Below are 24,554 nucleotides of genomic sequence, written 5' to 3' on the forward strand. Positions count from 1 at the left end.
TCAAGAAATTTGTAATGTTTTGAACAACCCACAATAAAAAATTAAAAAAAAAATAATAAATAAATAAATACTGTCTTTCTGCGGATGACTCCCCAGATTTTATCTATATCTCTGATCTTTTCCCCAATCTCTGGAGTCAAGTATCCAACTGCCTACTTATCTTCTCCTCTTGGATATTAGTTAGGCAGCTCAAATTTAACCATCCAAAACTTAACTCTTAACTATCATCCCTAGACCCCTTAAACAATTATCTCATTGCCCATGGCAAAAATAGAGGCATCATTTTGTGATACTCCACACTCAATTCACCAGTAAATTCTATGAGCATCTTCGCCGCTATCAACCTGGTCCGAGTCACTGTTTGCTCTAGTCTGGGTTATTCTGTCTATTTTTTTCTTCCATCCATATGATAGTTTTTTTTAATTGCTTTTATTTTTTAAATACATACAATAGTTTTTAAAATGTAATTTTCATCATATCACTCTGCTCACAACTGTCTAATCACTTCCCATTTCACTAAAAATAGATGGTAAATTCATTACCTCTGCCTATACTTGTGAAATTATCTTCTAACCTTTCCTATTTCCTATCCTACTGGTCTTGCTATTCCAGGAACTACTAAAATGATTTCTGCTTTAGGGTTTAAAAGAGTGCTTTTTCTTCTACCTGGAAGATTCTTTCCCTAATCCATTCCCTCATTGAGGTCTTTCATGTCACTCTTACAGAGAGGCATTCCCTACCCAGCCTTTCTAAAATTAACCTCCATCACCCTCTTCCTTGTTATCCTCTTATTTACCTTTACACAACTTATCTAATATGTTTATTGTCTGTCTCCCACACCAGAAATGAGGGTAGGTACTCTGTTTTGTTCACTGCTTGTAGGCCCAGGACCTATGACAGGGCTTGGTATATAGTAGTGTCCCCAAAACAATTTTTGAATAATGATAGAAATATTTGTTTTTATTAACTGAAGGTCCTATATGTAATATCATACCACATTTCCATATTCTTACAATCTATACTTTATGGACATAAAATAGCACATTTGTGGAATAATCTCAAAAGATTATAAAACCTGCTATTGCACATTTCATATTCTGTTTTTAACGAGTGTTAAGAGGGTGGAGCACATCCTACTACTTACTTTTGAAGAAATTACATGACGTGGATGTTTTGGGTACAGTACATGCTGTCTATTTGCAAGCAAGTATTTGGGAGCATCTGGGAGTGTGGAGGATTGTTGAACAAAAGAGATTGTTTTGCTAATTCCAGAGCAGCAATGCAGGACAGTGAGTGCATTGGTCTTCAGCTGGGACTTCATTTGGATAGAAAGTAAGGTATATTAATAATAAGAATTTGACTTGTTTTAAGGAATATTTACTAAGTGATGGCCTACAGTTTTTCCCCCTCAGGGTCATAAAAATTTATTTTAATGCACTGTTTTTTAAAGGTTTGTTGGTGATTTGTTGGGTGGGATTATAAAATAACAAATCTCTGACCTTCTTGGAATAAGAACAAATTCTGAACTGTGTAAAATGCTTCATGAATTAACACTGTAAACTTGGATGTTGCCATAGTAGCACAAAACTGAATTGTCTAGCTTTGACAGCACTTCAGGAAACTTGTTAGCTGGATGAATTCAGGATATCATACTGGAAAGCATCTAAATAATTATGGAGTAGAATGACTACTTACGTTTTGCCAAGATTTATTGAATATATTCAATAAATATCAACATATATCAATGTTAGTATACAATCTTAGAAGGGATACAAATATAATCATGCTATGTAAAACTGGATGTTATAATGATATTTGTTAAAAATAAACTCTATATGTATTTCATTTGTCTACACTTACTTTACCTTTCTGCATGTGCTTAAATGCCTTGTGTCTTTTGTAGGAAATTACTTATACTACGTGACTAATGGCAAACATGATAAATCTGTTTTAATGCCTTTTGTGTTTGAATGTACATAAAATCATCCTCAGCATTCTTTATAAGCTTCTACACTGCAGGATATGTTATTTTAAAAATGAAATTAGGTTTGACTCACCACTAGGTCATAGGCTGATGATCGCCATGTATCGATCTCAGCATGTTGTTAGATCTCAAGGCCTGGCAGGTTCCAGATTCTTTGATTATGAGGTTGAGTCATGGCCATACTCCAGAAGCTATGAGTAGACATTAAACGTGTTGGATGGTCTCCTTGAAGCAAGATTTGTTATCCAGGAAGCCAGTGCTCTTGAGTCACATCCTGAAATAGTAATTGGATACACAGCAGATTAGCTGATGAAATTGAGAATGTTATCTTAGGGATAACTTATATGAGAGAAAATTGATCATCTCAGAATGAGACTAGTTGAAAGACAGTATTATATGTTAAAGGAGCATGGTCTTTAAAATCAGATATAGACATCTTTTCTTGTTTAAGTTTTATGAACTTGAGAAGTTTACTTAAGTTTTCTGAGCCTCAAATGCCTCATTTGTAAAATTGTAATATTAAGATAATAATATCAATGTTTGGGAGACTCAAATGAGCTAATCCATATCAAGCACCTGATGCAGAGGTGGACATTTAATAAGGACTAAATAAACTATGATCGCTGTTATAATTTTCCAAAGTTACCTGGCAAAGCTGATGCCAGAGCCCAGGTCTCCTGGTCAATGCTTTCTCATGTGAGAACCTATTGGTTGATCATTTCACCTGCAGATGTCGGGTAAGTATTCAATCCTAGGGGCTGGAATGTAGGTCAGTGGTAGAGCACCTGCCTAGCACATGTGAAGTGGTGGGTTCAAACAAAACAAAATATGTAATCGTGGTACTTTTCCATTTATCTCTCCTCAAGATCTCCTTCTCTATTTGTTGAGAGCCACAGCCGAAGGGGTCCCAGCAAACTTTCAGACTACCAGCTGATGATTGGCTCACAGCGGCCCCAGCAACTTCTAGCTGATTGGCTCCTCTGCGGTGATGCTCATTGAACTGTTTCCCTGCCCTTTCAGACTGCCAGCTGATGATTGGCTCACAGTGGCCCCAGCAACTTCTAGCTGATTGGCTCCTCTGCGGTGATACTCATTGGGCTGTTTCCCTGCCCTTTCAGAAAATCCAACCCATGTCTGTCTGTTCCTTGATCTATTTGTATTGGTGCTGCTATACCTTGTTCTTGTTTTTCTAATCTTTTTCCTTTCCTAAAACCTTGTCTAGTCATAATAGTGGGTGCATTTTGGTTGATGGTATTTGTTAATGTCAAACCTAATTGATCTAGAACATCTCGTCCCCATAAATTTATGGGAAGATGATCCAATACATATGGCTGTATAGTTCCTTCACATCCTTCAGGATCCTTCCAATCTAATACCATTGCACTTCTATGGGGATTAGTTGCCACTCCTAGGCCTTGCAGCGTTTGAGTGGCTTGTTGTAATGGCCAATGTTTTGGCCATTCTTGACGAGAGATGATGCTAAGGTCTGCACCTGTATCCAGTAGCCCATTAAATTCATGTCCTTGAATATTTAGTTTTAGCATGGGGCAAAAATCTAAATTTAAAGAAAGCATAGCCCAATCTACACCTGTGGAGCCTAATCCCTTGGAACCTCTTTCTACAGCATGACTGGAAAATTTATCATGTAGGCTGGGCCCCAAACCACAAACATACGGGGCACTGGAGGAACCCAGAAACACCATGGAGGAACCCAGCAACCCCATCAGGGTAGTGCCCGGGACACATTGTCCATCAGATCCCTCATCAGACAAACCAGAGGGAGCGCAGGGTTGGACATCTGCGCCTCCGCCAGAGCAGTACTAACTCCAGAGATGGGAGTTCAAATCATTCCCACAGGGGTGAAAGGACCTCTTCCCAAAGGAACAGTAGGCTTATTATTGGGACGCAGCTCTTCTACTCTAAAAGGACTTATGATACGTCCTGGGGTAATTGATCCTGATTATGAAGGTGAAATAAAAATTATAGCCAGTTCTCCAAAGGGTATATCAGTAATTTCACCAGGAGATAGAATAGCACAGTTACTAATGATACCCAGCCTACATGATAAATTTTCCAGTCGTACTGTAGAAAGAGGTTCCAAGGGATTAGGCTCCACAGGTGTAGATTGGGCTATGCTTTCTTTAAATTTAGATTCTCGCCCCATGCTAAAACTAAATATTCAAGGACATGAATTTAATGGGCTACTGGATACAGGTGCAGACCTTAGCATCATCTCCCGTCAAGAATGGCCAAAACATTGGCCATTACAACAAGCCACTCAAATGCTTCGAGGCCTAGGAGTGGGGACTAATCCCCATAGAAGTGCAATGGTATTAGATTGGAAGGATCCTGAAGGATGTGAAGGAACTATACAGCCATATGTATTGGATCATCTTCCCATAAATTTATGGGGACGAGATGTTCTAGATCAATTAGGTTTGACATTAACAAATACCATCAACCAAAATGCACCCACTATTATGACTAGACAAGGTTTTAGGAAAGGAAAAAGATTAGAAAAACAAGAACAAGGTATAGCAGCACCAATACAAATAGATCAAGGAACAGACAGACATGGGTTGGATTTTCTGAAAGGGCAGGGAAACAGCCCAATGAGTATCACCGCAGAGGAGCCAATCAGCTAGAAGTTGCTGGGGCCGCTGTGAGCCAGTCATCAGCCGGCAGTCTGAAAGTTTGCTGGGGCCCCTTCGGCTGTGGCTCTCAGCACCTATTATCCTAATTTCTTTTCTCCCCAATCCCTATTCTAAATGTTTTAGTTGATATTTTTAGGTACTTTAAAAAGTGTGAATGGAAAGTATCAAATTTTGTAACACTGATTATTTTTTTATTACTTAAAAGTAACAGAAAATCATGCCCATGTCATTTTAATTTTTATTCATTTGTGTGTGGTACTGGGGATGGAACTCAGGGGAGTTTTACCACTGAGTTACATTTCCAACCCTTTTTATTTTTATTTTTGAGACAGGGTCCCACTGAGTTACCCAGGCTGGCCTCAAACTTGTGATCCTTTTGCCTCAGCCCCCCAGAAGCTGGGGCTGGAGGCATATGCCATTGCTCCTGGTTTATGTGCCTCCCCTTTTTAAAGAAATCACTTTAGTGACTTTGCAAAATTTCATTCATCATTTTCTAATAAATAATTATTTATTTCTGCCACTTAGTCATTTCCTTTAAAATAGAATAAATTCAAAAGCCTATGATTATTTCAGATACTTCAGAGAAAACAACTTCTCTTCCTCCTTCTCCTCCTTCCCCTTTTCCTCCTTCTTCTTCTCTTTTGACAATATAGAGAAGAAATTTTTCTTAAAAAAAAAAAAAGCATATTGCCAGGCATGGAGGTGCATGCCTATAATCCCAGTGTGGTGAGAGGCTGAGGTAGGAGGATAGAAAGTTCAAAGCCAACCTCAGCAAACTTAGTGAGGCCCTAAGCAACTTCACAAGACCCTGTCTCAAAATAAAAAATAAAAAGGTCTGAGCATGTGGCTCAGTTGTAGAGTACCCCTGGGTTCAATCCTCTCTACCAAAAAAAAAAAAAAGGTGTATTATACATTATTACCCTTAGTACATTTTTCTGTGCCTTATTTCTCTTTCCTTTCCTTTTTGTATGGATTTTACCAGCTGTGAGAATCTGTACTAGTCCGATAATCTCTCTAAGACCTAGTTTTACATTTTGTAAATATTCAATAACAATTTTATGCATGTTCAGATTTATAAACAGAATTCAACAAGTTCTTTATAAATTATACAAAGCTCGACAAATGCAAGAAATTATTGTTATTAAGACAAAGATTAATAAATGCAGAATAATAGGTCAGCAAGGATGGTAGAAATTGAGGATTAATTGTAAGTGCCTAGTTATCAACAGTAGAATATAAAACCTGAATTGTTAGGAACAAATATGTAGGTTGAAGCTTATTTTCAAGTTTTACTTAGTGACAAAGTTCTCAGAAGCAAACCCTTAAGTATATAGAGTAATCTACTGTTCTCAAAGCAGTTTCACATACTTAATCTTTAAGACACCCCATGCCAGGCTTGTGTCATTACCTCCATTTTATACATGCAAATTGAGATGTAATTTGCTTCGAAGCATAGCAGCTGAGGCAGTGTGCACCACTGTGCCTTTGATTATAAGAAGCTCCTCGGCCATAAATCTGTTACTTTATCCAAAGAATAATTAGTCCTGTCAACTTTTGAAACACCTTGCGGTGATTCTAAATTTGCTTTAGATGGCTTCTAGCACCACCCATAACCTCCTCATCTTATAACTTGTGGTATCTATGTTTTGGCCCTCTGGCTATTTCAGGAACACCTATCTAATTTTTTCAATGTGCTTGGTTATCAAACAAGAAGAAAAATAGTAGAGATTCTAATGAATGTCTCTGAAGTGGAGAGGAAAGAAAAGGAGAGCCTGTGATAACTGCTTATGATAATCCACTTCTTGAGAAACCATAGTATTGGTAAGTACCTGGAGTTTCTCCAATAATGCAAGGATTATCCGGCCAATTTTTTTTTTTTTTTTTTGGGTACTGCTAAGAATGGAACTCAGGGCCTCTCACAAGCTAGGCAAACACTTTACTACGGCTATACCTCCCTGACCCAGCTAAGTCTTCTGTGAGGAGATTAACCTACGTGACTTTGAAGAAGTGGGAAAGCAAGGCTGAAAAGAGGAAATTGCTTTAGGTTTGCCGTTCCAAAAGACATTGCCATTGGGAAGCTGTCAGCAATAGTGTTTTGTGAAACTGAGTATGTTGAAAATAGAAGTCTACTCTTCATATTTAGCCCCGTGTAGTGATGGCCATCAAGGGCTCTGGCACTAGTCTAGATTCAGATCCAAACCTCCTCATTTATGGTGTGTGTGACTTGACAGAAGTTGTTTACCTTCTCTATGTCTCAATTCCTGGTCTTTAAGATGAAACTAAAAATTGTGCCATAATGTCCAAGGCTGACTGAACATTATATGGTGTTGTCTGAGTTAATATGTGTATAGTGCTTAGCACTGAACAGTTCTTGGGATGCTGTGAATGCTGAATAAATGGCAGAAGGTATTATTATTATTATTATAGATATTTTGACTGTTGCCATTCAATCTCGTACCTTATGCAAGATTTATCTGGAATAGTATGTGGCAAAAAGAAAGTATTCAATCCATATATATTGAATTATTCATGTGCCAGAAGTGTCATGATAATAAATCTGGGTGGTCTGGTTGATGGTTTGTGTGGTGACAGCAGGTTGAGGAAGGTTGGATGAAGGATGCTTTTGGTAAATTAGGACAGACTCAGGACAAGAAAATTTATTCATTCTTAGTGCAAAGGGTTCAAGAGACCTGGTTTTCAGTCCTAGCTCTGCACCATAAGTTATGTGAGTTTGGACATCTCTGGTTGTTATTTCCTCATTTTTTTTAATATTTATTTTTTAGTTGTAGTTGGACACAATACCTTTATTTTATTTATTTATTTTTATGTGGTGCTGAGGATCGAACCCAGGGCCTTGCATGTGCTAGGCGAGCGCTCTACCGCTGAGCCACAACCCCAGCCCTATTTCCTCATTTAAAAAAATAAACAGTTAAGACCAGATAAGTGGTTCTTAAGTGTGGACAGGGAGGTATGGAGTATACCAGAAACTTTTCAAATCTCAGATGTCTGCATTTCCTTCCCCATCTTCCCTTTGTCTTCAGGTCTACCTCCCTTGCTCCCTGAGAAGATTCAAGTTTTCCTGGTAACCATACAATATATAAAGCCCCTCACTGTACTAGTGACAACCCTAGAACTCAGAAGCCAATGATAGGATTTACACGAGCTCATTTGGGAAAGTCTAGGTTGGACCCTAGATGTAACTCAGGAGCTCCTTTTGTGGATCTTTCTATGAAGGACTCCAGAAGCCAGCTTTTCTGTTTTGTATGCTTTAATGTGTTGAGTCGATCCAGGAAATGCTTTTTAATAGTTGTAATCAGATTTCACTGGCCTCTATAAAACAGAAGCAAATGACTTTTTAACTCTCTACTTAGCGTTTATGCTGTACATTATGCAGAGCTATGAAAATTTTAAGAACAGCTGGAGAGAGGAGAGAGAGCTTGGTTAGGCTCTCTTTGATAGCATTTTAAGGGAAACTTGACTATATTAGTCCTTACAGGACATGGAAACATTTCTTTGCCCAATTTAATGCCTTGAGCCCAACAGAAACCAGTGTGTTCATCTTAATCTCTGGGAGTAGCTCTGGGGAAGAGCTGTAATCTTTTGGTAACCAACTCTACCTAGTACTTACAGATGAATTAGTGGGCAGCTAGGGGCTAGTGAATGGGGAAGGAGGAAATGAGGAGAGGAATATTTGTTGAATCTCAGTAAGAAAAATGGAATCCTCTTGTGCTTTTATGAGGCTTAGAATAAAAAAACAATAGCATAGTGTTGCTTCAGTCTGATTAGCTAATTGAAGGAAGACTTAAACACTGTGGTCCCAGAGGAAAGCTTTTATAACAGTGAGCCAAGCATTTGGGCCCAACATAATAAGGTGAAAGTATACCATGCTGGGAATCATAGGCTCTCTGTTGTACATCCAACTCTATTACTAATTTGCTGTATAATCTTGGGCAATTTTATTAAGTAAGTATTTGTAGGCATGAATCCTTTACATTTTGATCACAGAAACAGTATTCTTCAAGGATAAAATAATGATTATCTTGTATTCTGTGACAGTGAAATGTTATACTTTCTAAAAAGAGGTAATAAGGGCTGTGAATATAGCTCAGTTGGTAGAGTGCTTGCCTCACATGCTCAAGGCCCTGGGTTCAATCCCCCAGCACCAAAAAAAAAAAAAAAAAAGGGGTGCAATAAGCTTACTTTTGCCCATTTACGAAAGGCCAATCCTTTCTGATAGGTTGTGTGGACAAGGGGCTGGAAGGCAGGAAAGTCTGGACAANTCCTGTTGTTTCGATCCTTATGGCTAGAAATCTTCATCAAGTGCATTATTCTAATTATCTTTGTCATTAAACATGATTGAAAAGTTCTGTAATTATTTCTACATTTCATTTTAAATTGTTATATTCTTATTTATCTAATTTTCATAAAAGTAAGGAGAATTATCACGGAAAGATTTGAGTTGGTTAAATATCAGGCAATAAGTTTTCAGATATCCAACCTTCTTTTTTTTTTTTTTAGGAAAGACTGGACAAGGAGATCTTTGATGGTAAGATACTCAAGTGAGAAAGTAATAGTGCTAATGGTGTGCAAGGATTTGAGGGAGACTTTCAAGTTACTGATTCAGAAAACTGGGAGGATGGTGATGTTATCTCCTGATCCAGGAGACAAAGGTAGAAGTGGGACAAGTGTGAGAGAAGAAGATGATGATTTAATAGTTATGAAGAAATACAGCAAAATTATCTAAGGCTTTCTCAGTAGTCAGCTTCCAATGTTTTTTTTTTTTTCCTCAGAAGGGTGTCAGTATGTTTTCTATGTTGCTGGGCAGATGATTGCTATGGAGACTAATGTTGTAACTGCTCCCCTGCCCCATGCACCAATAAAAATGCTCTGGTGGGCCTGACTCCTTCATGATGAAGGCTATTTGAAGTCATCTTAAAATGTCCAAAGCATGTAGAAAGTGTGAATGTGTATGGGTGAGGGGTTGAAGGTCTTCTTGGGTTTGTTTTGCTTTGTTTTTACTCTTATTAGAAAGATGAGACCAGAATTCTCCCATTCTGATTCCACTTGTGACAGACTTGATTATTTCTAGCTCAAGTGGGGCAGATTTCCCAATTCTTGGTAGAAAGCACACAGAGAGCTCCCAAAAGTATTGTTCATCACATTAATTCACTTTGTTATTTGGAGTAAAATATTTCAGTTTTGTAATTTTCTTTCCTAGAGAGAAGATTTCAAGATACTAAATCTTAGAGAAATGGCTTTCATTTGTTTGGATCTTAGATGCCTATTTATCTTTCTAATTTGCACAGAATTTAGCTCTACTTTCTCTTCAAGCACAGAAATAAAAGGTAAAACAACAAGTGAAATCGGTGTTAATGGAGTAGTCTTAAAATTAGGGATATTAACTGTCTTTTCAATCTACCTTATGGAAGTGCATAACTGGTAGGTGGATTGTTCTTAAAAATTATTTCAGGAAGCCAGGTGTGGTGGCCCACAGTTGTAATCCCAGCTGCTCAGGAGGCTAAGACCAGAGGATTAAAAATTCCAGGAATCCCTCAGCAACTTGAGGCCCTAAGCAAAATAAGAAATAAAACAGGCATGTGGTGCATACCTGTAATCCTAGCAGCTTGGGAGACTGAGGCAGGAAGATTACCAGTTCAAAGCCAGCCTCAGCAATTTAGTGAGGCCCTGTCTCAAAATAAAAAATGGGCTGGGGATATAGCTCAGTTGGCAGAGTACTTGTCTCGAATCACAAGGCCCTGGGTTCAATACCCAGCACAAAATAATAGATAAATAATAAATAAATAGATAGATAGATAGATAAAATGGGCTGGGGGTGAGAATCAGTGGTTAAACACCCCTAGGTTCAATCTCTAGTACCCTCAAAAAATTATCTCAGGAATAACAAAATAAACCAAACAAACAACAACAAAAAAAGCACTTTCCATACCTCTTGTATAGTCTTTCCTAAAAAAAAAAAAAAGAAGGTTGGATATCTGAAAACTTATTGCCTGATATTTAACCAACTCAAATCTTTCCGTGATAATTCTCCTTACTTTTATGAAAATTAGATAAATAAGAATATAACAATTTAAAATGAAATGTAGAAATAATTACAGAACTTTTCAATCATGTTTAATGACAAAGATAATTAGAATAATGCACTTGATGAAGATTTCTAGCCATAAGGATCGAAACAACAGGATTGTCATTTCATCCTCCATAGAGATCTTCTTTATAGGTACCTGGGGGTGCGGGTCCCAGGTCACATCATAATCCGTGCAACAATTTCTTTCTGTGAATTCATTTCATCACCTAGATATGGATTATAAAGTGAGGAATTAAAATGATAATGTGGCAGAAATGAGAGGAAATAATTAGCAAAAAGGTAACATGAGGGCACTATTATGGTGCTACTAGATTTTTTGGGACAACTCAGAAATTTCATTAGGTTGTAGGATTCAATTAACCGGAAAGTGGCAATAAGATCTGTTCTCCAAATTCTAAGGCACTTATCCATAGAAGACATATTTTATATTTTTCCATTCCTCTTTTTTGTGTTTGCCACAATATTTTATGTGTATACTAAACACTGAATTAATACTAATTAGTTATTGCTATTAGAGACATTTATATAATAAAATTCTCCCATCCTAGATCAAGTTCTCGTGTACATGACTGGGAAAACTCTATGTTGAATTTTTTTGTTTTTTAAGTTGTAGATGGACACAATATATATATTTATTTATTTATTTTTACGTGGTGCTGCCGGATGGAACCAGGTGCCTCACACGTGCAAACCAGGTGCTCTACCACTGAGCTGAAGCCCCAGCCCTCCACGTTGAATTTTTTATTTCTGTACAAACAGTTTCCAGAGAATCAAAGTTACATTTTGGAAAGCAGCTATGCTCATCAATATTCCACTAATGCCACCCACCAAGGTCACATTTTGCTTTTGTGATTTCTCTTTTTTTTTTGGGGGGGGGAGGGTTCTGGGGATTGAATTTAGGGACACTTGACCACTGAGCCACATCCCCAGCCCTATTTTGTATTTAATTTACAGACAGGGTCTCAATGAGTTGCTTAGCACCTTTTTCTGAGGCTGGCTTTGAGTTCACAATCCTCCCATCTCAGCCTCCCAAGCCGCTGGGATTACAATCATGTGCCATTGCGCCTGGCACTTATGTGATTTGTTAAAAGAGAGAACAACGATGTAGCAGTAATCTAGATTGAGATATAATTTATATAACATAAAACTCACCTTTTTCAAAAATACTATATAGTAGTTTTTAGTACATTCACAAAGTTATGAAATAACTACCACTATCAAATTCCAGAATATTTTCGAAGAAACTCCTTAAACAATCACATTATATTCTCCGCTCCCTGTAGCCTCTGACAACCACTCATCTATTATGTCTATGGATTTTCCCATTCTAAATATTTTATATGAATAGAATTATAGAATATGTGGTCTTTTGTGACTGGCTTCTTTCGCTTAGCAAAATATAAATTCTTCCATGTTGCAGCATGTGTTAGTACTTCACTCCTTTTTGTGGCTAAATAATATAATAATATTGCATAGATGTACTCTATTTTGTCTATCTATTTATCATTGATGGACATTTACAGATAATCTGTATTTACTAATCTTTGTCATAAAATACAAAGAAAAAGTTAAAATATTTTATTGATTTTATTTTAGTTAATCCTCCTCAGGATTTTGTGATAGTGGATCCTGGATATTTAGGTTATCTTTATTTACAATGGCAACCTCCACTGGCTCTGGAAAATTTTAAGGAATGCACAATAGAATACGAATTACAGTACAGAAACATCAATAGCGAAAGATGGAAAGTAAGTAAAGCATGTACTTACAATATTAGACTTATCATTAGGTATTTTCTTGTGATTCTTCTGACTACTGTGTCTACTCTAATTCTCATATTGCAATAGTTCTAATTAGTATAAAACAAACTACCATGTCTGTGTATATCTCCTATCTATCCTGCTAAATATGTTTTCGCCCCATCTACTGTTAAGACTACCACTGGAGATACAGGAAAAAAGATACTTGGTCCCATGGAATATGAACTGGAAGAGCACTTGTTTCACCATATTTTATAATTACTTATTATTTTAGTCCATTTTCCATTGCTATAATAAAATGCCTGAGGCTGGGTGATATATAATGAAAAAAAAAGGTTTATTTGGCTCATAGTGGTGGAGGCTGAAGGTCTAAGATTGTGTGGCCCATTTGTTCAGTCTCTGTTGAGGGACTGAAGGCTGATGGCATTACAGTGGAAGCATGTGTGAAAGGGAGGGATCACATGGTGAGATAGGAAGCCAGAGAGTGAGAAGGGACCAGTCTTAAAGTTTTATAATATGAAACTCTTATAGGAATTAATTGGCATCCTAAGAGAATTACATTATTTTCTTCTGAGGGCAGTGCCCCCAATAACCTAGTCACCTTCTGCTACACTCTGCCTTTTAAAGGTTCCACCACCTCCCAACATTGTCACACTGAGGACCAAGCTTCAAACACATGAACGCCCTGGGGGATACACTCAGACCATATTTATCCATAGTACTTATAGATTTAGACATGGGTTTTATACATGCTACTGTATTGTGGGTTTTTTTCTCTGTAGGAGTCAAGCAACTTGACTCCAAGTTGTGCCCCACCAAACACAACTTGGTTCTTTGCATGTATTGTAGTAAGTTCTTAATGAAAGTTGATTGAATTATGAACTATTTACTTCCTTGGCAATCACGTTCATTTGAAAATTCCTGTGGTAGAAAGCATCCTGTTACTTCCATAATTCAGCTAGGTAGTTTCAAGGGACAATTCAAATAAACATTTATTTAGCAACTTTTTGAACTAGCCACTCTGTAAGATATCAGGAATATAAGAATTAAATAATATATGATTTTCATCCTCCAGGATCTTACAATTTGTCCATCTTTCTTCAGCTACCTCCAGGATTTTACTTTATGTGATTCCTGAAGGCTTCATATTATATTGGAAGGGTCAAGGGTCAAATCATTTGCCATGTAATGTACATATGGTATGTGAAATTCCTCAAATTGGTTCCAAGCTGGTTACAGACATAGAACCTTTTTTCTCTTCCAGAAGTTTTTGTTTTTGTTTTGAATTAGATGCTAAGATTCAAATAATCTTATCAAATGATATGATATACAGAGGTGATCTCTGCTGCAAATATTTCTGGAGCAACAGAGGAGATAATCACCAGGAGTATCTTAGATGTTGGGAACTTTCCAGGGTATCAATAACCTCTCAGTTTTATTAGTGTGATTCACTATACCATGGCTGTTTCTAAGTTTGACTTTGTCTTGTCTTTTTATCAAACAGACCATCATTACTAAGAACCTGTATTATAAAGATGGGTTTGATCTTAACCAAGGGATTGAAGCAAAGATACACACACTTTTGTCAAGGCAATGCACAAATGGATCAGAAGTGCAAAGTTCATGGTCAGAAGCTACTTATTGGACATCAGAACAAGGTTAAAACAAGGCTCCCTTTTTACATTTAATGTTACCAGAACAATCTACGTAGGGAATAACTTCCTTAAATCTTGGGCACCAGAACGTATATATGATAGATCCAGTGACAGTGTGGCACAAAATAGAATCCTTCTTAGTAGCGAGTGACATGCCTTTCTGAATCATTTAATTCAGTAAAGATGTTTGACAAAAACCTATATCTTGCTGGGTGTTGGTGGCACACGCCTGTAATCCCAGCAGCTCAGGAGGCTGAAGCAGGAGGATTGAAAGTTCAAAGCCAACCTCAGCAAAAGCGAGATGCTAAGCAACTCAATGAGACCCTGTCTCTAAATAAAATACAAAATACGGCTGGGGATGTGGCTCAGTGGTTGAGTGCCCCTGAGTTCAATCCCTGGTACCCCCCCAAAAAAACCCCTACATCTTAATACATTAATACAATCGCCAGTATGGGGGTCGTGTTAGTAAATGTGTATTTGCTCAACTCCTCACAGCATCATAGAATTATCAATTTAATATTTTGGCATCTGTTAGTGTCAGTGAGTTCCAATAACTTCCTCTCAAAATATTCCCATTATGTTGATTGCTAAATGAAGTAGTGAGGCCAAAGGAAGTGAAATAAAATTTCATAATGAATTTGCAAATGATTCATTACCATGTCTTTGAAGTATTCATAGTTCTTTCATTTCTTAGGAAGTCTGGAAACTAAAATTCAGGACATGGTTTGTGTATATTACAACTGGCAATATTTAATCTGTTCTTGGAAACCTGGCATAGGTGCACATTTGGATACCAATTACACCTTGTTTTATTGGTAAGTATTTTTATACTTGGAATTCCATGTTAGAAAAATATCTACCAAATCAGTCCACAATATGTTTTACTATATTTCCACTAAATTAAGTTCACTGTATTTATCAGATTTGTATTTCTGATGGTGTTGATTATAATTACTTGGAGTTTTTGCCTGGCATGGTGGCACATACCTGTAATCCCTGTGGCTCAAGAGGATGAGGCAGGAGGATCGCGAGTTCAAAGCCAACCTCAGCAAAAGTGAGGTGCTGAGCAACTCAGTGAGACCCTGTCTCTAAATAAAATACAAAATAATAGGGCTGGGGATGTGGCTCAGTGGTCGAGTGCCCCTAAGTTCAATCCTCAGTACCTCCCCCCTAAAAATTTACTTGGGGTTTTCAATGGGAGTAAGTGGGTTTGGGCTGCAGATTCTATAAGGCATTCTATGAGTGAGATCATAGAATGTTGTTTTTATACTTGATTAAATTTTGTATCCTTTAGATAGATAGAGCTATAATCTAAAACATTTGGGTGTATTTTGTATTCTTGCCTTTTTATTTTACTCTTTTTTTTGGAGGGGGGTACCAGGGATTGAACTTAACCATTGAGCTACATCCCCAGCCCTTTTTTACGTTTAGAGACAGGGTCTTACTGAGGTGCTTAGTGCCTCACTAAGTTGCTGGCTTTGAACTCATGATCCTCCTGCCTCAGCCTCCTGAGACACTGGGTTTATAGGCATGCACCACCACTCCCTGTATTCTTGCCCCTTTAAAAATTAGTTATTAAACAGTATCCATTTTCTGGCTCCTTACCTTTGTTAACTGTCACTGAGGCTTTTAAACTTAAAGCCATCTTAACTCTTCTGTTTCCTTCTTTCCTTGCTTGTTTCATAGTAGCACGATCCCAGGTACTGATACTCCTTTGCAAAGTTGCACATCTACTTTTCATTCCCCATCTCTATGGTAGAAGCTCACTTTAGTCTCCCCTCATTTCACATCTGGATGATTGTCATAGCCTCCCAAATGATGATGGCTCTGCTTCCAATCCCTCCCCTTCCAGTCTGACTCCTTGCTGTTCGTTCTGCACACTGTAGCCAGTTTTATCTTCTTACATGGCCATTTTTATATGCCACCCCTGTGTTCAAAAACCTCTGGGAGCTACAGATTGCCCCCAGGGTGAATTCTAGCCTGCCATTCAAGTCTCTGCTTTCTTGTGTCACTGCCTTTCCAATAGTACTTTCTATTATCACCAATGTGAATGTACCACTCCATTTAGATCCATCTCTACATTGTTTTCTCACCTGAGTTTATGCCCCTTTATGCCTATATATGTGTTGCCATCTGGGATGCCCTCTGGCTCTCTCTTTTACCAACTCCTATTCATCCTTCAAAACCAGTCTACTCTCCAATTTCATGGACATTTTATTGATCATGTCAACTTCTGTTCAGGTTTTTTTTCTCTGAACTATTACTTTTTATAGCTCTCAATTATTTATTGTTTAGATGGTATTTAAAATTGTGCATGTGTGCTTTGTCTCTTCAACTTTTTGGAGTTGGCGGGCATAAATTGTTTCTTATATTTCTTTTGACCATCTCCAGAGTGCTATGCTCACAGGAGATTAGCATTACATATTAAATAAATGAATGAAACAAATGATAGCATTGGTAAATTGGTAGGTAAGTACCAAAACTTCTGCATTTACTAAATAAAATAAAATCAAGAGAGGACACAATGATGCTGTTTGTGAGCTTTAGGTTTAAATTATCATGACATCTTTCTTTAGAAAACTGTATGCATGACTAGGTATAAATTATTAATACTCCTGAGAACTAGATTCTAATCCCGGCTCTGGCATCATTTAACTTGTTGGCCTTGGGTGCATAATTTCCCCTTTGGGGGCCTCAGTTTCCTCACCTAGAAGTGGATGGGTAACTTTTGAAGGTCTAAATTATTTGTTCTTAATTCAACAAATATTAAGTATCTACTAAGTTCCAAGATAAAAGTATGAATAAGACAAAGGAACTACTCTCTTGAATGCAATGGGTCATGTTCAATGCAAATTTAACTTCACTTAGTGGAATGGGGGGAATAAATACTAACATTTTAGAGAGTGGGGAAAAGTGGGTGGCCTGGGCTTCTCCACTGGCACAAAGTAAGTCTGTAAAAAGTCAAGTCTTCCAAACTCTAATCAGGTGAACTAACCATAAGACTACAATTTTGCAAACTCTGCCTGAAGTCAATATTTGGCATAAAATTAATTTAGTAGAGTCAAGCTCTTTTCACTATCATCTTATCAGCTTCTATCTTGGCCCAATTTCAAAACAGACTTTGACTGCTTTTAAAGCAAATGTCACATTTTGCATTGCAAGCTATTTTTTAGGAAGATAAACCAGGCATTTATTGCTTTAGAAATCAGTATGGAACCGCCCACTCCTAATTCCCATTAACAGTATTACCGGAATGAGGTTAACTTTAAATGACATTTCTTGTTTAGGAGAATGGGAAAATTAGACATGTACTTGCCAAACAACTTCTCCTTTTCTTCCCCCCACCCACAGTTGACTTTCTGAGATTTATATCTTAATGTGTTTTGTATACTCAGAGGATTTTCATTCATTTTATTAAAAAAAACCAATATTTTGTAAGTCTACTTTTTGATGTGCTTTCTTTCACAATAATTTTCCCAGTAAAATATTAAAAAGGCAGCATCATGCATGATTATTTATATAAACCCTAGGATTTCTTAGTAGGAATCTTATTCTTTGATTCTCAAATCCTGTTGGTGAGTCAACATGATGTAATTACATGAGTAAGAATCCTCGTTTCATCTTTGAGATTGTGTGCAGACTACCATCAGATTGTAAGCTCCATGAAATTATAGTCTATGTCTGCTTTCCCTACTGTTGAATCCTTAGTTCTTGTAGCATGCAGCATATACTAGGTGCTAAATATTTTGTTATTAAATGTTTTTTTTATTCACACGGTTTTTTAAGATAATTGAAAATGAAGCACCATGACACTAGCAGGTACTGTTAAACACAATTCTTGCAATACTTCTTTTTACAGGTATGAGGGCTTGGAACATACATCACAGTGTGTTGATTATATCAAGTCTAATGGAGTAAATGTTGGATGCACTTTTCCCTCTTTGGAGTCATCAGACTATAAAGATTTCTTTGTCTGTGTTAATGGATCATCAGAATCCAAGCCTATCAGATCCAGCTATTTCATTTTCCAACTTCAAAATATAGGTGATATAAACAAACAACTTCAAATTCTTCCTCTTTGTTTTTTTTTTTTTTTTTCCCAACCACTTGAGGGAGAGAGAGAGAGAGGCAGATAGGGAATGAGAGAAAGAGAGATGAAGAGACTCATGGAAGTGCAAAGCCAGAAAAATCAAGGCAGTCTAGTGTATGAGGAAATATGGAAAACAGGAAATGGAATGAAGTATACAGCATCATTTTCATTTAGAAATCATAATTTATTTCCCAGCATCAAAGAATTTGCATATGGTACTTGGTTCAGTGTGAGTGACAGAGTAATTATGGAATCTCTTATTCCCAGGCCATGATATGCAAATGGTTGGCTATTTTCTGAGTCTGTTCTCCGTTCTAACAGTGAAAAGAGTGACAGGTTCTAGAGTCAGCCAGAAGTAGGTTTGAATGTTGAATCAACCACTTTCTAGTTGTGCAACTTTGGGCAAGTTTTTTTAACATGTGTTTCAATTCCCATATTAGTAAAATGAAAATAATAGGTGACTACCTCATAGATTTAATGTGACACATGAATGAGATCATGTTGCAGCATCCCTGTTACACTGTCTGATTGTCATAAGCACAACATAAGGGGTTAGCATTTAGTACGAGTTGTGGTAGTACTGGTTGTGGTTATTGTTTCTTAAGCTACAAACTGGGAAAATTATCAGAATGGTTTGGATCTTCTAACTTTTCTCTTGGGTTTAAATATTTATCAGCATAAGATATATTTAAAAAATGAGTTCCAAAATATCCAGGTTTCTCAATAAACTCATTTTGATTGGCAAGTGATTATGATTTTAATTCATATCATAGGCAATAAATAATCTTGAGCCACCTCCTTTAACCCTGGAAGTTTCTGATACTAGATGTCCCCACCTTTGGATAAGGTTCTAATTTTAACAACCTCCATGGTAAAATGGTTTCCTTCTGCTTTTCAGTTAAACCTTTGCCACCAGACTATCTTAATCTTACTGTGAAGAATATATTTGAAATTAACCTGAAATGGAGCATACCTAAAGGACCCATTCCAGCTAAGTGTTTCATTTATGAAGTTGTGCTCACAGGAGATGAAACTTCCTGGATGGTACGAACATTGAATTTATTTAGGAAAGTCAAAACATAGCATTTTTTACATAAATTAGGACACCTGAGAACACAAATCATTTGCTAGCCACAAAAAAAATGAAACATGACATGTATCTTAGTTTAATTTCCAGAAACTCAAATCTAGTGGACAAAAGAAAGATGTTTCCAGTCTGAAAGCATAATCAGTCATACTGATTTTAAAACAATATTGTATTTTAGAGATAATCTAGTCACTTGTTTCCAATTTTTAATCAATAAATGAAAGTTACCAAGGGACTAAAATGGATTGTGAAGAGGCCTCAGATAAAAATAAACAAACAAAAAAACCCAACACAGACAAAAAAAACAATTATTTTGGGGGGGGACCAGGGATTGAACTCAGAGGGGCTTAACTAATGAGCCACATCCCCAGCCTTTTTTATATTTTATTTAGAGACAATGTCTTGCCAAGTTGCTGAGGATGGCTTTGAACTCATATCCTCCTGCCCCAGAGTGTGTCACCATGCCCAGCACAAAAACAATTCTTGAGGAAAAACCATGAGGTCAAAATTAGAATATGACACTACTCTAAGGGACTGGTTTAACCAGGGAAGAGGGGCTTAGCACAGGGGAAGTAGGGAAGAGTTCTAAGACAAACTACCAAACAGCATCAACAATGTGGTATTTGTTGTTTAACCCCACATTGTTATATGCTAATTTTATTCATGGTTTCCAACTTAGAGAGTGGTGGGAAAAAGTAAGCCACTAATTCTAATTAATTCATTTCGTATACAAAGGAGAAAACTAGTTGTTGAATTGACTTACAGGTCCCAGAGAGGTGAATTGACTTCATAATCAAATTACACAGCTAGAACTGTAATCAAGATCTGATTCCCAGTTGACTTAATCTACACTACATTACGATAAGTTACAACAAATGAAAAACTGTTATTTTGGATGGGAAAAGCTTTCAGCTCTTAGAAATGCAAAATTGAAGTAATTACTTTAGTGGTTTTTTTTTTTTCCCCTGTGAAATCACCCAATTTGAGATACTCTTGTATCTGCAATGATAGTTTCATGTCAATCCAAGCACTATTACACATGTCTTATGGAGTAAGAACAAGAGGGAAAAAAAACAGCTTATGTATATGAACTCTATAGTTTCCATAGAAACCACATTTACATGATGGTTCTGTCTTTTGGAAACTCAGTGGATGTAGCATCTTCCAGTTTATAGGAACAGGGAGATTTCACACTAGTCTATTATAATGGGCATTATAAACACCAAGGAATTTTGCCCTCTCACACATGCTGTCTTTATCATCACTTTAGCAAAAAATTAAAATATAGATAAGGAAGGGAAGAAAAAAAAGATTGAAAAAACCCCACCATACAGAGAGATAATCACTGCTAGGATTATACCTTTCTGTTCTTTCGATGCATATATTTTTTTTAAAAAAAAAAGCCAAACCCACATTGAAAATGACAGATGGAATTTCTTTAATTGAAATTAGATTAAATAATGACATCTCATTTTTTTCCCTTGGCTTTTAGACCACCACAATTGAAAATGAAATCCACATCCCGAGAACATCAAATGAAAGCCAACAACTCTGCTTTTTAATAAGAAGCAAAGTGAATATTTATTGCTCAGAAGATGGACTTTGGAGTGAGTGGAGTGACGAAGAATGCTGGATAGTAGGTATGAGCTAAAATGACAGTAACTAATTAACTGTAGCTGTTTGCTAGCAAATTAATTTTCTCTGAATGTATTTTGCAGTTATGGAGAGCAATGTCTCCTGCGTAGTCTATCAATGGAGAAGAAAAGTTAGCAAACACCTCAACCAAACACAGATTTCTTGAAAGTCTAATATTCATGTAGAAATAGAAGTCTTGTTATGCACGATCGTGTTATTTTTTGGTACCGGGGATTGAACTCAGGGGCACTGGACCACTGAGCCACATCCCCAACCCTCTTTTGTATTTTATTTAGAGACAGGGTCTCATTGAGTTGCTTAGTGCCTCCTGTTGCTGAGGCTGGCTTTGAACTCATGATCCTCCTGCCTTAGCCTCCCTAGCAGCTGGGATTACAGGCATGTGCCACTGTGCCCAGCAACAATCTTGTTTTTTTAACTGTTGGTAAAGAGAATATATTTATCATCACTATAGCAAAAAAATTAAAATATACGTAAGGAAGGGAAGAAAAAAATTATTTTTTGTCAGGGGAGGGCAGGAGACTATAGTAATCAATATTTTCTTATGCTTTCAGATTTCAAGAGAACAGAAATCTTAAAGTAAGGCTAGGTCTTCATACACTTATTTCCAAGTGTCTAGTACTATGCCTAAGAGATATTTTTCTAACAAGAAGTTATGATTGGTAAAATACATATTCTAGTCACCTACAATACTAATTTAAAGTGACATGAACATTCAAATTATATAGCAGTATAAAAGAAAAAGCCTAGAAAGTGAAGCAAAATATGGTAGTGTTTCAGAATATATTAGCTTAATTAGTAGAAATTACTAATAATGGTTCAAAATTGAAAGAAATCAACTCAGCATTGCTCTTCCAGGAATATAAATACTGATGCAGCTATAAATACATATACAGATACGCTGGCCTTTCTATATAAATCATACTTTTTTTTTTTTTGTTTTTGGTACTGAGATTGAACCCATGTGTGTTTAACCACTGAGCCACATCCCCAGCCCTTTTTTAATATTTTATTTAGAGACAGGGTCTCACTGAGTTGCTGAGGGCCTCGTTAAATTGCTGAATCTGGCTTTGAATTTGAGATCCTCCTGCCTCAGCCTCCCGAGACTCTGGGATTACAGGTGTGCGCCACCACACTTGGCCCATGCATCTCCTTTCATGTGGTCCTTCTATAGTGGAATCTCTGACTATTGTCTCTCTGTGAATATAGTGATAGTATTGTTCTTTTTCATTTGTCAAACTTATTAAGCAGTTATTGTGTGTCAGATTCTTTTCAACCATTTCATGTCCAGCCGTAAAGAAATCCGTACATTCGTGGAATTTACATTTTATTCCCAAGTTGGGGAGACAGGCAATAAACAAAGAAGCCAAATACATAATCACTAAGGATTATAGAGAAAAAATAAGCAGGACAGGGTAGAACTCAGTTAACCAAGAGTTATATACAGATTCCGAAAGAACATAGTTGTAGTTGGACACAATACCTTTATTTTATATTTTATTAGCTGTTGATGGACCTTTATTTATTTATATGTGGTGCTGAGAATCAAACCCAGTGCCTCACACATGCTAGGCAAGCGCTCTGCCACTGAGCCACAACCCTAGCCCCTATTTATTTATTTTTAAATATTTATGTTTTAGTTATAGTTGGACGCAATATATATATATTTTTTAATGTGGTGCTGAGGATCCAACCCAGGGCCTCATGCATGCTAGGCAAGTGCTCTACCTCTGAGCCACAACCCCAGCCCCGTATTTTATTTATTTATTTTTATGTGGTGCCGAGGATCAAATTCAGGGCCTTGCCCATACTAGACCAGTGCTCTACCGCTGAGCCACAACCCCAGCCCCAGAAAGAACATTTCTGATCTTACATTTTTCATTTTTGCCAGGGCTATTAGAAATCTGGAGACTCTGTAATGTTATGTTCTGATGACATTTTGTCATTAGTCAGTGCATTGTATAAAATGGATATGGCAAATTTTTAACCAGATTCTTCAAATATATATCCTTTTGTGTGGTTTATACACAATCTTATCAGTAATATTTATTTATTTATTTATTTATTTATTTATTTATTTATTTTGGGGGGAATATCAGGGATTGGACCCAGGGGTACTCAGCCACTGAGTCATATCCCCAATCATTTTTTGTATTTTTTTGAGACAGGGTCTTGTTAAATTACTAAGGGCCTCTCTAAATTGCCGAGGCTGGCTTTAAACCTGTGATATTTTTGCCTCAGCCCCCCGAGCCGCTGGGATTACAGTCATGCACCAAGGAACCTGGCTTAGTAGAATTTTAATGAAATTAGGAACAAAGAATTTCTTGAGTATCATGTTGTCTTAGTTCTTTAGGATTTTGTTTGTTTGTTTGTTTGTTTGTTTTTGGTACTTGGAATTGAACCTAAGAGTACTGTTCCTCTAAGCTACATCCCCAGACATTTTTATATTTTATTTTGAGACAGGGTCACATCAAGTTGCCCAGGCTGGCCTTGAATTTGATTTAACATGGTGTATATTACTCCAAAACAAGTGGGAGATTCTAGTTGGGAAAGGACAAACTGTTTCCTTTTGAGTTTGTCTCATGATTTCTTGCTATTCAAAACCATTAAAACCTCATTTCTAAAATAATAAAACAGAAAAGAAAAACCTTGGCTTTCCCTGTAGACTCTAAAATGTGAGATAACATTAAAAAAAAAAAGTACAAATGTAATCTTGAACCTGGCATTGTGGCCTGTGTTTGTAGCTTTTAAGAAGTTGGAGACTAGCCTCACTATATTAAAAAAAAGAAGGAGGAAGATGACCTTGAAAGATTAGCTCCAAAAGCAGAGGCATGGGGAGGGAGGCTGTTTGCAGGGGGCAGTGCAGTAAGCATCTGTACAAGAAGGACTTTAACAAGTTTTGGCAGAGCCACAGTTCACAGTCATTTCTTTTCTTTCTTTCTTTCTTTTTTTTTTTTTTTTACTTTTTTTGGTACCAGGGATTGAACTCAGGGGCACTGAACCATTGAGCCACATCCCCAGCTCTATTTTGTATTTTTATTTAGAGACAGGGTCCCTCGAAGTTGCTTAGCACCTCACTTTTGCTGAGACTGGTTTTGAACTTGCGATCCTCCTGCCTCAGCCTCCCCAGCCCCTGGGATTACAGGCATGCACCACTATGCCCGGCTCACAGTCATTTCTTGAAGAGCATAATTTACTAGGAAACACTGAAATTGTAGCCAGACAGCTAATAAGGACATTTAGTTAAAGTCTATTACCATCTTTTTGAAAGTAAGCATTTTAGTGATGCCAAAAGTATAAGTGTTCCAGCGAGTGAAAAATGTGAAGCTTAACTCAAAAGAAAGCAAGTGTGAAAGAGACTCCAGATGAGGGGCCACCCAAATTCATAGAATCTGTTCTAAAACAGAAAGATAGCCAGGTGTGGTGGCACATGCTGATAATCCTAGGCTGGGTCAGAAGGATCTCAAGTTCCAGGCCAGCCTCAGTAAATTTGGAGAGACCGTGTGTCAAAAAGCTGGAGATGTGGCTTAATGGAATCATGGCCCTGGGTGCAATCTCTAGTATC

The 24,554-nt window shown here is 37.1% G+C and overlaps 1 protein-coding gene across 5 annotated transcripts in view; it reads left to right on the forward strand.

Annotated features, from left to right (window-relative positions):
- Il13ra2 (interleukin 13 receptor subunit alpha 2) overlaps window positions 1–24,554 on the forward strand; it is a 60,079-nt gene that overhangs the window by 32,000 nt on the left and 3,525 nt on the right. For 3 of the 5 annotated variants that reach the window (XM_048796847.1, XM_048796848.1, XM_048796846.1), the window contains 9 exons: window positions 6,306–6,459; window positions 9,857–9,983; window positions 11,418–11,576; window positions 12,341–12,492; window positions 14,009–14,162; window positions 14,854–14,974; window positions 18,019–18,203; window positions 19,148–19,293; window positions 20,829–20,976. In XM_048796847.1, coding sequence (XP_048652804.1) covers window positions 9,890–9,983; window positions 11,418–11,576; window positions 12,341–12,492; window positions 14,009–14,162; window positions 14,854–14,974; window positions 18,019–18,203; window positions 19,148–19,293; window positions 20,829–20,976 — 1,159 coding nt within the window. In that variant the 5' untranslated portion in view covers window positions 6,306–6,459; window positions 9,857–9,889. Of the gene's footprint in view, window positions 1–1,188; window positions 1,333–6,305; window positions 6,460–9,856; window positions 9,984–11,417; window positions 11,577–12,340; window positions 12,493–14,008; window positions 14,163–14,853; window positions 14,975–18,018; window positions 18,204–19,147; window positions 19,294–20,828; window positions 20,977–24,554 lie in introns of those variants that run through there. The other 2 variants (XM_048796849.1, XM_015497915.2) reach the window with 2 other exon arrangements.

Source organism: Marmota marmota, unplaced genomic scaffold (genome assembly GCF_001458135.2).
Source record: "Marmota marmota marmota unplaced genomic scaffold, marMar, whole genome shotgun sequence".
NCBI classification, from domain to species: Eukaryota; Metazoa; Chordata; class Mammalia; order Rodentia; family Sciuridae; genus Marmota; species Marmota marmota.